General features: G+C 37.1%; 1 protein-coding gene across 3 annotated transcripts in view; it reads left to right on the forward strand.

Annotated features, from left to right (window-relative positions):
- The window catches only part of STAG1 (STAG1 cohesin complex component), a 178,068-nt gene that overhangs the window by 132,088 nt on the left and 28,992 nt on the right, over positions 1-16,988 (forward strand). For 2 of the 3 annotated variants that reach the window (XM_084292195.1, XM_084292196.1), the window contains exons 17-22: positions 1,083-1,175; positions 1,298-1,387; positions 1,569-1,772; positions 3,828-3,898; positions 9,205-9,292; positions 10,814-10,894. In XM_084292195.1, coding sequence (XP_084148321.1) covers positions 1,083-1,175; positions 1,298-1,387; positions 1,569-1,772; positions 3,828-3,898; positions 9,205-9,292; positions 10,814-10,894 — 627 coding nt within the window. The remainder of the gene's footprint in view (positions 1-1,082; positions 1,176-1,297; positions 1,388-1,568; positions 1,773-3,827; positions 3,899-9,204; positions 9,293-10,813; positions 10,895-16,988) is intronic. The other variant, XM_084292197.1, reaches the window with a different exon arrangement.

Consider the following 16,988-nt stretch of genomic DNA (forward strand, 5'->3'; position numbering starts at 1 on the left):
TGTGTACTATGGAAGTGTTTTCTGACCTTACTGACAAACATTTAGCTGTTCCCCTTCACTTCCATGGTCATTTGGGGTTCCTGCTTACCCAATAGGCTACTTGTCATCCAAGCACGTTTTGTTTCCCACTGACTCAGAGGTGTAGGTATGACATTGAGCTTTTGCTTCTTTTCAGTTAGATCATGAGTTGTGGGTTGGTAACTTCAGAGATCTCTTGACTTGTCAGTAGAGGTGTGTCATGTTCTCATGATCTCACTAGCCTATTCTCTGAGCTGAAATGGGAGCAGATTTCTAATTATGCACTCACGTTCTTGTGAAATAGTTTCCACTCTGACTTTAGCTTGTAACCCTTACTGTGCAGTCTGGCAGCTTTGCTATATGTAAATCTTCAGCTAATTTTAATATTTTGTTATAATTGTTTTCAAAAGTATTCTATGTGACCACTCTCCTTTTCTGAAGCCAAGAAGCCAACTCGAAGCTTTTATGAATCGTGCTGTATTTATTATTATCTATCTATTCATTGTTTTAAGGTGGTTTTGTGATGACAGCATTTGTAGCTTCAACATATCTGTCACTGAAATTTGTAAATGAGTTCTATGAACTTGGATGCATGTTCTCATTGAGAATTACATTCCAGTCAAGAGATGAGGCCATTAATCTGTTAATGAAAATCACTGTTACAGTGAGGTTTGGTTTTGGCTTTCTTAATTATACTTCAGTTCGCCCTGAGGTCCTACAATGAACACTTTGTTTAATGTGTGAGAGGCAGAGCGCAATTCATTTGGAAGCAGTAACAAAAGTTCCACTGACTTGGGTTATATTTGAATTTCAATCCTAAAAACATGTTAATGTGTAGCAACAATATCAGTCTGTGATATTTTTGTTTTCAATCACTTCTTTTAGGACACATGGTCCTCCTATTTAATCACTCTTCAATCTAAATGTTTCTGAATGTTTTTCCCTCCTCTTTTGATTTATTAAAAATGTACTTGCATGAGTTTTTGTTTTTAATATCAACATCAAAAATATTAATACTATATGAAGAAATTATATTTACTGTAGCTATTTTTGATCACTTGCAGGTCTTGACAGCAAAAGAAAGAAAAACGCAGATAGATGACAGAAATAAATTGACTGAGCATTTCATTATTGCACTTCCTATGTTGCTTTCAAAGGTACCTTTTTCTACAAAATAAATTGCTCACTGGCATTTACAACTGACTTAAAACTTTTTTATTTTGTAGCGTAGATGTTTATTTTTACTTCACTGTTTTGTTTTGTTTCAATGATGTTCTAGTATTCCGCTGATGCAGAGAAGGTTGCAAATCTCCTGCAAATCCCTCAGTATTTTGATCTGGAAATCTATAGCACTGGCAGAATGGAAAAGGTATAGTACCTTGGGCAAGAATGCTGGTTGCTTTCAAGTATCTGATAGCTATTGTAGTCACACAGCACTGTGCCTTCATTTGGCATATTAGCAATCTAACCTGGTGTATTTTTGACTGACTTTTTCTTTGAGTTTCATTGTTCAGACAAGGTGAAAGCTGAGCTTCTTTTCTGATCTACAGCATCTGGATGCCTTACTGAAACAGATTAAGTTTGTTGTGGAAAAGCATGTGGAATCGGATGTTCTTGAAGCCTGCAGCAAAACCTACAGCATACTCTGTAGTGAAGAATATACAATCCAAAACAGAGTTGACATAGCCCACAGCCAACTTATTGATGAATTTGTGGATCGATTCAACCATTCTGTAGAGGATCTGCTGCAGGAGGTTTGTTTCCTTAAAATGAATTTAGTTAGACTATGTAAAGTACATTATGATAGACTGGAGAAAAATATTCCTATATTCCTATTAAGTCATGAAGTTATCTATGTGAAGAGATAGTACAGCAGCAACTGTGTCATAATTATTTGGAACTATTTCTTCATGTGGAAAATTCCCTGGACTAGCATTAAATCTGCAAAGAATTGATGCTGTAAAACAAAGACCACAGGAAAATCCTGCTTCTGAAAATGTATTCTAGTATTTAAACAGTTCACATGTGAAATGAAATGGATGAGTAGGTGAAAGCTGAGGAAAAATACAGAAAAAGGTGCATTTACATATATGCTTGGGGTGATTCCAATAGTCCCAAATGGACTGCAGAATTAAAATTGGATTATGTCTTGAATGGAAGAGAGGATTTAGTCAAATATTTATGATGGCCTATTGAAAGAGCTCTGGAAAGTAGGAAATAAAGATACAGGTCTGAAACCTGGGGGTGTCTGGGATTTTCTTCCCCTGAAGAATTTATTCTTCAGAATGCATAACACAGAATACGTTAAATAAGGATAGAAACCTTACTCCTTTTTTCTTGCTTTACATAAATTTGTGTAGCACTACCTAATTTGTTATAATTCTCCTGCTTTTTAAACGTAACTTAGGGGCTACATAGATCTTTTTCTGCACATCATATTGTCATGCATTGTGATAAATCCACTTAATTTTTGACATACATTTCTAGAAAATTAAGCTACAGTCTTTATTTTAGAATTGTGTATTAAATAAATTATTGTTTTTTTGTCTTTAAGTAATATGTTATACATACAAACTTGTCATTTCAGACTAGATAAAAACTAAGTCAATAAAAATAAAATCTTATTTATAGAGTAAATACAAATAAAGATGTATGACATGGAGGAAGATGTGGAGACAAAAATAAGACAAAAATTGAGAGTAAGCAAGAAAAAGTATAGCAATAGCAAGGATTTAAAATGCTGGCCTTTTTGATATTCTCTGCTGGATGATTCTTTGCAGAATAACTGATTTTCATAAGCTTATTTCATCATTTCAAATAGGTTTTATATTTGAAAATTTGTATGCTTGTAGTCAAGAAAGTATTACATTATTTTATGGCTTCCCACTAGGTTGATAATGAGAGAAACATTGATTGAGAATTGCATCTGAAGGCAGGGAGATGTTTTAATTGTTGGCCTTTAGCTGGAAAACAGCTAAACAACTGTTCCGATTGATCAAAACAAAATGGAGAATAATTGCTTTAAGTGGATTACCTATTTCAGAAAATTGCTGGAAAAATTAAGTTTAAGAAGCGCCTTATTTCCACGTATTTTTCAGTTTAAAATAAATACTAGGATAATGATATTTTAAAATGTAAAAAAATGAAAAATTCAAGATTTGTTTGACCTGTGCAGTATTTATTCTTGGATTGTTGTTTCCTCAGATTTGTAAATCTTAAAACCAAAAACAAATAACAAAAAAAGCTTCCATCCAGTTCTGAATATTTGTCATTCTGTGCAATGTAATTGTCATGTATTACAATGTGTGACACAGTGAATAGCAATGAAGGATATGAAAAAAAAGGAATTTTCCCACTGACCATTTTAAAATACTTTCTATTGACATCTGCAGGTATCTGGTTCAGAGTGAGGCGAGCATTCGGCTTTATACTGGTAGCACATGGTTAAATTGCAGTTCAGTAATTTCTGTAAAATTAGATAGTTTGTGTGTTGGTTGTTTTGTTGTTTTTTGTTTTTTTGTTTTTTTTTTTTTTTGTTTGTTTTTGTCCAGGGAATGGTTTCTACTACTGGAGGGTTCTGGTTTTTTTATTTTATTTTTTGCATATTGTTGAGCGATCTTGCTTTTCCTAGTGCTATGCAATAGTTATTTAATTATTATTATTACAGAATCTAGATAAAAGTCACTGTGAAATTTAGATTCCATTTTGCTGTCAACATAAAACCTCAAAGAAATGTGCTCCTCTCCATGCAGAAATGTACTCTCGGGTGAACTGCTGAACTCCATTCATTAATTTCTTTTCATTTTCAGGGAGAAGAAGCTGATGACGATGACATATACAATGTTCTTTCAACATTAAAGAGGTTAACCTCTTTTCACAAGTATGTGTTTTGTTCCCTTGAAAATTTGCAGCTATCATTTCAGCAAGTATCAGCTGGTGTCTGGTGTTAAAAAATGAGAAAATTTAAGGTGTAAAATATGAAATAGAGATCAATGAATGACTGGTGGCACTTGTACTACTTCTTGGATTCATCAGTGTCCTTGGCTAGTTAATGGCTACCTTTACAGGTTTAGTTTGCAAATGGCATAGCCTCCCTTGCACTAAATGATTTTATACCTGTTCTACCACAAAAATGATACTCTCCTGCATGACATATAGTCAGTGCACAAGGGACACTTCTTATCTCTGACACCTGTGGATGCAAAATAAATCTTTGCTTTGACCTTCAGCTTAGGAAAGCCCTGGAGGAAGTTTTCTGTTTCTCAATGCCTTTGAAGTGTTTCTGCTCAAAATTAGGAAAATGAGCAGTAGTAATAATTAATGATTGACGATAAAAATTTGGAAGATGCTTTCTCTTCCTGCAGAAGTGCCAGGAATAGTTTCTTATGGAGTTGTTGGCAACATTTTTATTTTGTGTGTTACACAGATTCTCCTTCACTAAGCTCAGAGTGAACCAGCCAGCTGGAACCAGGCAGCAGCTTTCCAGGGTTCTGCTGCTCTCAGTTCTACCTTTGGGCACTCTCATAACTTGTAGAGCAACCTGGAAATTTTCACTTGAATTGTCTGAATTTTGGTATATAGCACAAAGAACTAATCTTCCCCTTGTATCAACTATAGGAAGTAATTGCTCTTGTTCAGCATGTAGGAAAGCTTCATATTCAGATGTCTGAGAGCCACAAAGCATTTCTTCCTTATGACAGGATTTGAGAGGATCCTTTTTCTGCCACCTCTTTTATACCGGTTAGTGGTTTTGGATTGGGGGTTTTGGTTCTCTTTCCTTATTGTGCTTAGTATTCACGTATCTTGAATCCTGTATTGGATCACTCTATGATACGGTTCTGAACTGTCTGCTCTCTGTTTCCATTCAACAGGAGTCCCACAGAGATCATTAAATTGTGTCTAATTTCTGTAGTGCAGCAGGCTGACACGTGCAAATTAGGTTTTCAGTCTCCCTGGTAACACACTGGAGCCACTTCTGCTTTTCCTGAGAGGACTGGTGAAAGCTGTAGTTCACAGTGAAGAAAAAAGCACAAATTTAAAGACTTCCCTGAGGTTCTCCCATATTTATTTTTTTCCTTTACGTTTCCAGATCTCTAGAGAGAGATTTCAGGTTCTAAACAAAGCTTTGTGGAATGACACACAAATTAGGGTAAGGGACATCTACCTTCATCTTTAAACAATAGGAAAGAGAAAAGAATCAAATCTTAAAAGAGATGAAGAGCATCTGTGTATCATTTCTCAGCAGATTTATTATAAATAACAAATTATTATATAAAGATTATAGTTCAGTGGGAATTTCTGACTAGTATCTGCTTGCATCTAAAGAAGTAATGAAATCTTTTCATTACTCTACTGAATGTTACATCTGCCATGACTTATTTGTGAAGGGAAACAATCATACTATCTGACACAGAATTTTTGCCAAATCCTTAGCTATGAGGTTAGGATCTTCAATTCTAAAGTTGCATTGAGCATTCTAATCTCAAAGTACAGTTGCTCTTGTCTGATACTGTCACTGTCTGTCATCTACTGCAAGCCAAAGTCAATGGAAGAAGTTGAAGTTGCAGGCTAACAACAGATCTTTCAGATCTTATAAAACTGCTCTGACAAAGGAAAGCAGCTGTTGGGGGCTTTGAATAGAAACAAGTCTCTCTTGTGTTTCAGTGAAATTTACCTTATTTGTGCTTATATTTCCTTTGTAGTTACTGCTTCTTCATACTCTAGGAAAAAGTTGGAATGACCATGGCAGGAATTATCAGAAAAGCCTTCCAGACCAAAAAACCTTCTGTACTGAGATTTCCCAAGCCTGAGCTAATCCTCTTTCCAAGTGGATCATCTCCTGACGATTTTTCATTTGGGAATGACTTAACTTTTAAGTGGATCCTTAGAAGATAAAGAGGGATATTCTGTAGACCATATTCGCTGCCTAGTTTTCCTCCCATTTAAGTTAATTTAAATCAAGTTTGTTAATGAAGTCAGTCAGTACTAGAAAAGATCCATCTCCCTATATGCTGGAACAGTGCAACCAATTCAATGGGAGATGGATGTTTTGGAAAGGCCAGAAAGCTACTTCAAAAAGAGTTTGCAGTACACTTTATAATTGAGGTCTTCATCAAACAAGGATATTCGTATTTCAATATGAATGAAATTCAACATTACAATGTTTATTTCCAAGTTTTCAGAATGTAATAATAAATTCTTTGAGGTCTTCTGAACAGAACACCTGGAGTAAACATCTAAGCTTGTTTTCTAAGATTATTTTCTTTGCCAGGGTCTCACTGACATTATAGCATTTTTTTCTCTCCTTATGTACATGGAAATAATCTTTCCATATAAACTCTTTCCAAATAGTCTCAATTCATCTGAGCTTTCACAATCAGTGCTGTAGCAGTTTGTATATCCGCAGTTGTTATTTAATCACTCCAGTTGATTCCGTGACATGAATCTCAAGTATCACCTCTTTTCCTCTGGATGTACCCTTTTCCATACTCCCTTGTGTATAGAACATTGTTTCTTATTTAGAAATCAGGATTGTTGGTATTACTGCCCAGTAGTCCTCAAACATAATACAGAATTTGATTCCTTCCTGCCTCCACTCTGATTTCAGAAGCTTGGTGATGGCTATAGTAACTCTCCAGTCATGACTTGCAGGATCAGGCAGGGCTCTTCCCAGGATAGGTATTTTCATGATCAGATATTCTCTTCCTGTTAGAGAAACCCCTCACTTAACCTTTTTTTTCCAGTAGTTGACCAATACATCGTAACAGATTCCTTCAGACTAAGTTATTCAATCTGGAAGAAGTAGAAATGATGATAAATGAAACCTCAGTAGAGAAATAAGACTGCATCCAGCAGAGCTGTTCAAAGCCCCAGGTACTGCTTCTGTGACTTTGTGCTGTGTTAATAAGAGAACAGTTTCATGGGCAGAGAGATCACTTCTTCTCCCAGGAATTTTTGTAGGCTGCTTTCCACACTGTCCGAAACACTGCGGTGCTGGTACCTTTACTTCATCTGGCTACTTTCTGGTTGAAATATGTCCCAGGAGACAGTGCTACCCATAGGGATGAAAATAAACCTCCTTTGATGAAGTGTTGGGCCTTGTTTTCTGTAGTCCAGGAAGACTCTGAAATGGAAGGGATTAAAATAAGGAAAATGCTGTGTTGTATGAATTTTCATTCTTGGAGCCTCCGTGTTGGAAAATCTGAACCTTTGTGGAGGATTGGGTTGTGTCCAGTGTATCTTTCACTATCATTTTGGTTGCTGAGTAGTTCAAAAGAAAAAAGTGTACTAGAATATGCCTAAATTTAATGTGGAAGCTTTTATTCAAGGAAGTTTATATTGAAAAAAACACTCTGAAAATTGTCTCTAGTTAGTATTTTTCAGCTTTGGAAGCTGGATAGCTCTTCCTGAGGACAGTTGCAAGGCCAAGCTCCAAGCAAAAAGCTAAGGTGCCCCCAGCTGTCAGGATAATGGGGAATGCCCCCTGTGACAGCTGCCTGACAGGAAGGGCTCTAAAATGAAAACACAGACATGAGACAGTTTTTCATCTTGAATTCTCTGTAGAGTAAGCTATGGCGATATCTGCATCTGCACACCAAGGAGATTTTACTGCTTTAATTACAGTGCTGTAATCAAGGAGGTACAACTCTGCCTTGCTAGCAACCCTGTGATTTGCTGAGGCAGGATCTGTGTGCTTTATATGACTAATCAGAGGCATTTCTCTGACAGCCTATCATTTATCTATAAAACATTTTACTTCCACACTTGGAAGATAAATCCAGAAGGGGGGGAGATGTTGATTTTTTGTTGGGGGGGGATTGTTTGTTTTGCTTTGGTTTAGATTTTCCTATAGTTTTTCTTCTGTTCATGGATCTTAATTAGAAGCTAAGATGCACCTTTGCTTAATGGCACAACCCTAGAGAGCATACTTTATTTATTTTCAGCTCAAGGACATTAAGTGCTACATTTTCTGTGAAAATTTTATCAGTGAGGTTTTCCAGATTATGGGGCCAACACACTCCAGACTGAGAAGCATTTCATACTAAGGGTCTCAGCAGGATCTCAGAGCTCCTGATTCACCCTCTGTTCGTTACAGAAGTAGAGAATTTTTCTTTCTCACTGAGCAGGGTAGTTAATTATTTAAACAAAGTCAGGCAGCTTCAACACAGGGCAGAAGCAGAGGGGTGGGAAAAGTGAGCATATCTTGGTGATGAAGGTGCTGGGATGAAAGGGAGCCAGACAGATGAGACTGCTTTATCTAATTTAGACTAGCCAATTCAGTCTGAGCATCCCTTCTTCCAGGTGAGTATTTTAATCACCATATTTTTTATTATTTTGAGGTGGCATTCTCTGTTATAAACATATAAATGGTTTCAAATTTTCAGTTTTACTCTACTAGAGAACGATATTAAAACTAAATTTGTTATGAAATATAATTCTTGTCTTTCATGTAACCTTAATGTTTTGTAATTTATTTAGCATTTCTCAGTTCTTTATTAAAAAACTATAACATAAGCTGTTGGAGATGTGTAAGACTATAAAGTAAATGTTGCTAATCTCGTTTGTATTCCTCTCCCTGACAAATCAGGTTGGTACAATTGAAATGTGAAACACTGAATGGAGGGAGTGGTTAACACCATCTCTGTCTCATATACATGTATATCATTCTGACTTCAGATATTACAGGATGTTTAGTGATAAAACATAATATTTTTTGCCAAATGATAAGGCAGAAGATTATGTAATTTTTCCTTAAAGCAATTTTTCATTCAGTATACACTACTGCAGTTGGGCTATAGTTGCTGTTGCATGCCAGAGAAGTGCCTTCTGAAGTTCTGCCAAGGTTTAGAACAAAAGAAGCAACAATTACGATTTAGAGGCAACACTGAGAAGGGGATTGTAGCTACATTTAAGTAACTTTGAAGTTGCATGGTATGCAGCAAGTTTACCTCCTTCCTACAGAAATCCAATGTAGTAGAATATTATTTTCCTCTATCATCAGAAAACCTAACTTATGCTTTTAACATGATGTGAACTAATTGTGCAGCTGCCTTGTCAGCATGCTCTATTGTCTCGGCTTTGCAAAAATACCAAACTGTTCACTGAGCTGCCAGGTCAGAGTATATTCTTGCTGTGATGTAAAGTTTTGAGAAATATAACTAATCTCTTTATTATCTCTTGTTCTAGTGCTCATGATCTCACAAAATGGGATCTGTTCAGTAACTGCTACAGATTACTAAGAACTGGAATTGAACACGGAGCTATGCCTGAACAGGTACCAACAGCAACATGTGTCTTGCATCATCTGAGGATTCAGTGTTTAAAAGACTCTAGTGATAGAGAAGTTCAAGGAATTAATGCACTAGTGGCAGTTATTTAGGGAAATTGTGGAGTCTTAAATGAAGTTACTCTTCTAGTGAAGCGTTGTCCAGGAGGTGGAAAATCTTGGATACTGCTCTTGTTTTTTCTTTTTACTCTGTGTGATTTTGAGCTACTTGCCTCACCTTTCACCTTTCTCATTTGTAAAGTAAGAAATAACTAATGTTCCTGGCTGTGAAAAGCACTCCATAAATCATGATTTTTACACAGAAACCCATCATTTGTAAACCTTGGCTGCAGTTCAAATTGTTGCAGTTATTTTGCATTGAAGGTACAATGGATGCTTATGAAAACCATGAACCTTTCTCATTTCAGTTAGAAGCTAGTTGTTAATTCTAATCCAACTTCATTTAGGGAAAAAAAAAAATCCATTACATCTGTTGAAGTGTTTTTGAGGTAGGAGGTGTTGGTAGGTCTGAAGCTTTTCTCACAGCCAACGGAGGTGAAAGTAGCTGGAGCCATAATAGAGACTGACTCTCCTAGCCAAACTCACTGCCACATGACTGTTTCGAAGCCAAGGCTTTAAGCTGTGGGACCTTCTGCTCTCTCAGTGTTTGCTACTTAATGCTGGAATTGTGCTGCCTGGAGGGAAGGGGCCAGCAGATAAAAAAAAAAAAAAATGTTCTTGCAACTGCCAGCCATCTTTTCAGCTTCTGGGCTTAGTAGATACATGTGTAAGCTCCTCAAATACTTCTGTAAGGCATTGAAAAAAACTTCAGAAACCTGAACTCTCCTCAGTATTTCTTTCCTCAGTCCACTGGAAGGAGTTTGCTGGAAAGGAACAGTTTGGCTTTTAGTAATATATTAAAAAAAATCATCTTTTAAAGCAGTTAAAAGCTGTTACAAACTTGACTTAGTATGCACAGAATCATTAACTGTTGGAAGCATCTTCATACTGAAAAGATTGTGGAATTTTTAGTACCTGTTATAGAACTGAAATTTTAAAAAGGCATTGATGCTTTTTAGGACATCACAAATACTAATCCTGTCTTTCCGTGAGAAAAATATTTATTACTCTTTTTCGTTTTTAAAAATTGGGCTACTAGTTCATTCGATAACGGAACAAATTTCAAGGCATTTTTACGAGTGAAGTAAGATTTATAGGTATTTAAACAGATACTTTTGAACTGAGATATGTACATGTTGGGTTGTACATCTGTCATGCTGTGATGTCACCTTTCGCTGTATTCCCAGGCACAGTTTTCTGTTTTGTTTTGTTTCCTAGCATATCCACAGTATTTTTTTCATTGTAATAGGCTAGTTTCTTATTGCACCAACCTGACTCTTGAAAACAAAAGATACTATCTGAGAGCTGCTCCTGTTTTTCTCCTCAAAATGCATTATGCATTTTACATACACTTCACTGATTTGTTTGGTATTTCCAATATGCTCAGATTCTGTGTTTCCTCTGTTACAGATAGTTGTTCAGGCACTGCAGTGTTCGCATTACTCTATTCTCTGGCAGCTGGTAAAAATCACTGAAGGCTCCCCTTCCAAAGTAAGTAGATTATACAAACTTTGCTGAAGAAACACAGCTTAACCTAAAAAGACATAAGACCTGATTCTTTTTAACTCCACCAAGTACAGTCATTTCATGCCCTTGTGAAGCTGATACAAAGTTTGTGTTTTGACTTACTACTTTAAGATCTGTTTAATATCATGCATATGTCTCAGTAAGCCAAACAAACAGTAGAGGCTTGTCTCCATCAGGATTTGATACTAGTTGATTTTTATATTTTCATTGCTGAAGATACTTAATGCACTTTATTGTGAGTTTGCAGTTTGCATGAATAAGTTGACAATGCTTGCCTAACAGTTGCAGGCAATGCTACTGATTTGTACACCACAGATAGCTTAGTATTTTTGTGTATTTAGCTTGTTTACCTTTTACATACGTCTTTCATATTGCTAAATATAAATGTAGACTTACTATCAGGTGACAATACTAATAAAAAGCAAGTGTATGCAAGTGTCATGCACTAAGGACAATATTGCATGTGATTTGATCATTATACTTAGCTTTTCCAGGGCCTTTCCTTTGCAATTTCTCAGTGAGAGGCCAATACCTGGTCTTTTAGGACTTCTTCAGAAGTAATACATCACATTAAAGTGGTATGAGAACTGTAATAGTAAGTGTACTTCTCCATCAGCTTCAAGTGCTATCCTAAAGTACTAATAAAATCAGCGTTTTATGTACTTAAAATGATAATTCTATTGTAATTTTTTTCAGTGTTGACATTGACATTTAAAAGCTACTAGAAAATAATTACTGTTACTACTTATTCTGAATTTTGGAGGTGTTTTCTCAATCTCTTTGACATGGTAGTAGTATTTAGTATGACATTTTGTTAGAAATGGCTCAATCTTCAAAACAGGATTAGGCAGACAGGACTGTTCTTTGCTGACACGAATTGTTAAAACATTCCTAACACATTTCAATTCCTTATACCTGGAAAGACTGGATATATCCCGTTTGGTTTAAATGAATTCAGAATCTCATCACAATAAAGCATCTCAAGTCCTCCTAGCTAGCAGCATTGTTTTCCTTAGGGAGAAATTTCACTTTGACAGAAGGAGATAAATAACTAAAACAAAATTCAGGAGGCCATATAACACATTAGCCTGTAAGTCCATAAAACCAACACACCAAAGCCTGTTCTAATGGTTCCCTAGTAAAGAAAACTGGACTGCTGGTTATCTGTACTGGGTGCAGGGAGGTAAGAACTTTGAGCACTTTGGTCGACCATTCAAGCCTAGGTGCTGTCTTCAACAGCTTTATTAAATTCCTTCCCAAGTGCTCTGATTGTTGGGGATTTGCTAGGTGACTTACCCCCTCCTAAAGATTCCCAGCAACTATGTCCTCCTGCTTTCTGGGCCTTTGAGCAGTGGATGCTATCTTGCCCTGGTCTGCTTGTTGCCCAGAGCATACAGTGAGATTATTATCTCCCTTCACTGCATTTTTCCATTTTTTTTAAATAAATGCAGTGAAATGGTGCAGTATGATATTGATAAAGCAGAGTGATAACCAGTACCAATACTGGAAAAAAGGTTTTGTGTTTTCTTGTCTCTAAATTTTAGCAAAAGAAGCATACTTAACATACAATGCATATAGTAGCCAATGTATATGTCATCTATCTGCACAAGACCTGGTCAAGAGCTTTGCATTTTGGTTTCCAAGTATTAATGTGGTCTGTTGTTTGCAATGTCGACAGGGTGATCCAGTTAAACTGAACAAGAAAAGGCTCTTTACTTTGGTGAATGGGTTTTTCTTGCAGACAAGCTCGGTGCAGTTGTATATTTTTTCCTACTTTCAAAATAGGATACATTTATGTGATACATTGTTTTATGAAATGGATGAAAAACAGCTTTGACCTTCTAGTACTATTCATGCATTCTGTTCTGACTCATATTAGTCATTTTGTGGATCATAGGAATTTAAAAGACTGTGAAAGTTCTGTGGTGAACAACCATCTGAAGTACAAGTCAATTATGTTTCTGGAATCCCCAGTGAAAATCATAATCACTCTAAGCTAGAGAGCTCTTATTACTTTAATGTTTGGGTTTTCACCCCACACCTACAAAAGTAATCAATGTTTTGCATCCTTAGTTCTACAGAGCACTCCATTAATGTCCTTCAGCTCTTCCTACCTGGCCAGGAGCCACAGCTTTGCCCACATGTGTTTGTCCTATGTGTTCTTATATGAAACTTTTAATTTTAATTTGGTGACTGTGTAAATGAATCCAGAGTGCAGTGTATCAATCCTTTAATCTGTTAGATCATTTTACCCGTGGTTGTTTGCCATGATTTAGGCTTGCTTATAAGTTAGCAGGCATTAAATGGAATCAATCACTTCAGAAGTAAGATGTATGGGAAGACAAAATCATTAACGGGGAGCATATCAGAATGAAGAATGGTGTATTTCATTAGCATATTGAAGTTATGCAGGCTCTTAAATGAACATTTCTGACACGTAATATGTAGATCCATCTACCTTTTTAGTGGTCCTTTGCTGTAGCTGTAGCTTTTCTATACATCTAAGGACATATGGAGGTGATGCTTTGTAGACTGAAGTAGTATCTTTAATAGACCAATGAATATAGCTGTAAAAAAATATAGGATTTTGGGCACATAAGCCCTTGAGGTTTAAAATAACAGAAGATTTCAATACAAAATATAAGGTGAGAATAATTTTATGGTTTCCATTTAGATACAGACCAGGTAAGCTGTCTGTAAAAGAAAAGGAGAAAGTTGTTCGTACCTATAGGAAGGTGGGAGCAAGAGAATTGGAGGTGATAAGTTACCAGGTGGGAAATAGGAGCTGGATAGTGGGAAGGGAAGGGAAGGGAAGGGACAGATGAAAAGGCTAACGGGGAGAAAATAATTTATAATAGGCTGTAAAACTAATCTGTCCAAGTCTTTGTTTGTCTTGTATCTAGTAAATTTATGAATTGTGTTCCAAGGCTCATGTTTAGAAGGTGATTTTTTAGATTTCCCTTGAGCATCCAGGCTGAGAGGTCAGAGATGGAGGGATTGATTTGTAAGAAATGTTCATCCACTACCAGCTGGGTCATACTCACAAATGGTAGTTGCTTGTTGCTCTTTCAAAGTGAGTTCTTTGAGCAAAATTCAAAATTGCTTAATAATTTTGTAAATAATTTGGTTCTGGGGTAAGGTCATACATGAAAACTAGGGATATACGTCTGGGAACAGAATCTTTTAAGAACGAAGTTATTCTTTATCTGGTGTTTAGAAGGCTCTTCCAGAAATACAGCCTCTCTCACAAAAGGATTGCCCTTGTTTGGAAGCTGTCTGTTTAGATCACCATGGTGGGCATTATGCCCAAGCCCAGGATGCATTTATTGCTTTCTGAGGGACACTTTATATTACAGCTGTTGGGCATGTCTTGAATTCTGGCTGACTACATGAGGCTAGGGGTGCTGGTCTGTAGGCTTAATATGTGTGGCAGGGAAAAGCTGTTAGACTCTTGCTGAAATCAAATCAGAGTCAAGACAGCTTACTGATTTATTAAAGACACGTAATTGACCTGCAAGCAGTGAAATACATCTCCAGGATCAGTATCAGCAATACAGCAGGTAAACCACGATATTTGACACTTCAGAAATGCTAAATTAACATATACACATTTTGAAGTACCCTGCTGGTAACTATTCACAAGTGACTCTAATCCCCTCCCCAACATACACAATTCAGAGTTACACACACATTTAATTACATATGTACACCTCCGCTCCCACAGGATGTGGGAAGTATATGTCCACTGCCCTTCTTTAGGGAGCAGGAGATCCCCTACTTACACACGGCTGCTCTTGGACATGAGGGTGCTCCAGCTTCATGTGTATCCACGCCACTTCCTCCAGTCCGCAAATCCATATGCCAGTGCAAAGCACTCTACAGAGTCATCTGGACACCCTTGAGGTGTGCGTTCTCACGTGTTGTGCCCTGGACTGGCAGTCCTTCAACAGGATGCAGGCTACTTAGGGCTTGCAGCAAGGAGGATGCCCCACGAGGCCTAGGGAACGGTGGCAGCGCTGCATGTCTGGCATGGTTTCACTGCCCCGCTGCTCCACCCCAAGGGGGCTCCTTGCTCACAAATTTTCATGACTCATAATTCTTTTCAAAGTGATTTCTGCTTTTCTCAAAGGCTTCTTGGTAATCTGGTTACTGTTCAATCTGGTCATTTTAAGCAGCTTCATTGTTAAGTTTCCTTTTAGCATTATCGGTTTTTAGGCAAACACCCGCTCAGAGCGCTTGGTTGCGTCCACACACACACTGTTGCACTCATGTTCTCATCATATCAGCTGTTGGCATTCAGGCTTGTTACCAAGAGGATGCTCTGCAGATTTCCCCACACTGTAATACAGTTTGCAGACTGCAATTTTGATCATAATACTTAAGAGAGTGATAACAGCACAGAGTATTTTAAGGACATTTTAATGGAAGGGTTGTAATTACTGATTATTTGAAGTAGTAAGAAAGTCCAAATTCTCTGCCAAATAAGATTCCACCAGTTAACCTAAATACATCACAGAGTTGAGACAGAGTTATTTCAAAACTCTTTTTTAAGGTGTGCTGTGGAAAAAAAATGGCATCCTGTAGTGTCATCTTGGTGTCTAAAATCTGAAAGGAAACATTGGCGGGTAAGGATGACATGTTTATGCCTGGAAGTATCCCTACTCTGGTGCTCTAATCGTTGGCCTTGCCTCTTGTAAGTGTTCAGAAGAGGCTGAGGCCAGGACCGTGGCTGTCGGTGAGCAGAGCAGGGCTCTTCGTGGTAACCTGCACATTGCTGGGGGGAGGTGATTTATATTGTGCCATTTGTGGGACCGGTCTGTTGTAGCCTAAAGAAAAAGCTTTCTTCAAATTAAAAGGGGCTTGAAGGTAGTTTCAAAGGAAACTGATGATCTCCCAGTGAGAGTTCTCTTGTCTGTAGATCATGGGGAACAAGTCCAGTGTTCTGAGCTAGAAGACAGGTATTAGATTATACATTTTTTTTTTTTCCATCTAGATCTATGCATGCATGCAATAAACCAGGTGCCTGGGACCATTGTACAATGCACTGTACATGTACATAATGAAAAGGAAATACCTGTAGAAGAATAGAGTCCTGAATCTTAGAACAGTAAGAAAAAAGATGAATAGAGCAGGCATTCATAGCCAAGAAAAAGGCAAAACAGTTCTGAACGAGCAGCAGCCAGACTAGCCAAATGCATAGCTGTTACTAACTGATTAGTAGGCAGAGGAATTAGTGGAGAGGAATTAAAGGATTTCAGGAACAACGTAGTGACTTGGTGACTTCATATTTATATTGGCACAATGAAAGAAAGCACAAAATGCTGAAGGGAAGAAAAGAGTCACAAGATGCAAAAGGTTGTGCTCCCCAGTACCGTTGAGAGCTAAGGGCTCTTGAACATTGTAATGTCTCTCAAAGAACTGGAGTTGCAAGAAGAAGGAAGTGAATACTCAATACAAATAGTTTAGAGGAAAGGCAATGGTAAAATATGAAGAAACGCCACTAGCAAAAGTACAGCATTTCTTAATAGCTTCAATGGAAAAAAAAAAAAAACAACTTTAGTTTAAAGCTAGAAAATAATTGCAAAATTTTAGGTAAGTCTTGTGAGCACAGTTGTTCCATTACAGTTGGTGGCAAAAACAGTTTAAGTCCTTGCTTTTAGTGGCTCGTTCTTGTTCCATGTACTAGTTAATTTTATATAATCTGTACAGTTCTGGAAAGGATTATTTTTATCCTGGGTCACTTCAGTAATCCAGTTCACAGTGTGACCCTGTGGCTTTAGCCTAGCAACCTAGAGGACAGTAAATTTTTTATACAATTTTTTTTTCTTTTTTGCTGAAGCCCACATACCATGTAATCACACCTCAAGAACCTTGGCTGTGTGCCTTAGAGTGGTGAAAGACTTGAAAATCTAATTCATTTTTTTTCTTACCATTTTCTTAAACAAACAAACAAGCAAGCAAAAAAGAAAAAAAAAAATCATTACCACTCTGTAGTAGTCTGGAGACTTCTCCAAATTTAGCAAAGTTCCAGATGGCCCTGTTGCACTGTTCAGGGGGG

This window comes from Netta rufina (genome assembly GCF_964035555.1).
Source record: "Netta rufina genome assembly, chromosome: 9".
NCBI classification, from domain to species: domain Eukaryota; kingdom Metazoa; phylum Chordata; class Aves; order Anseriformes; family Anatidae; genus Netta; species Netta rufina.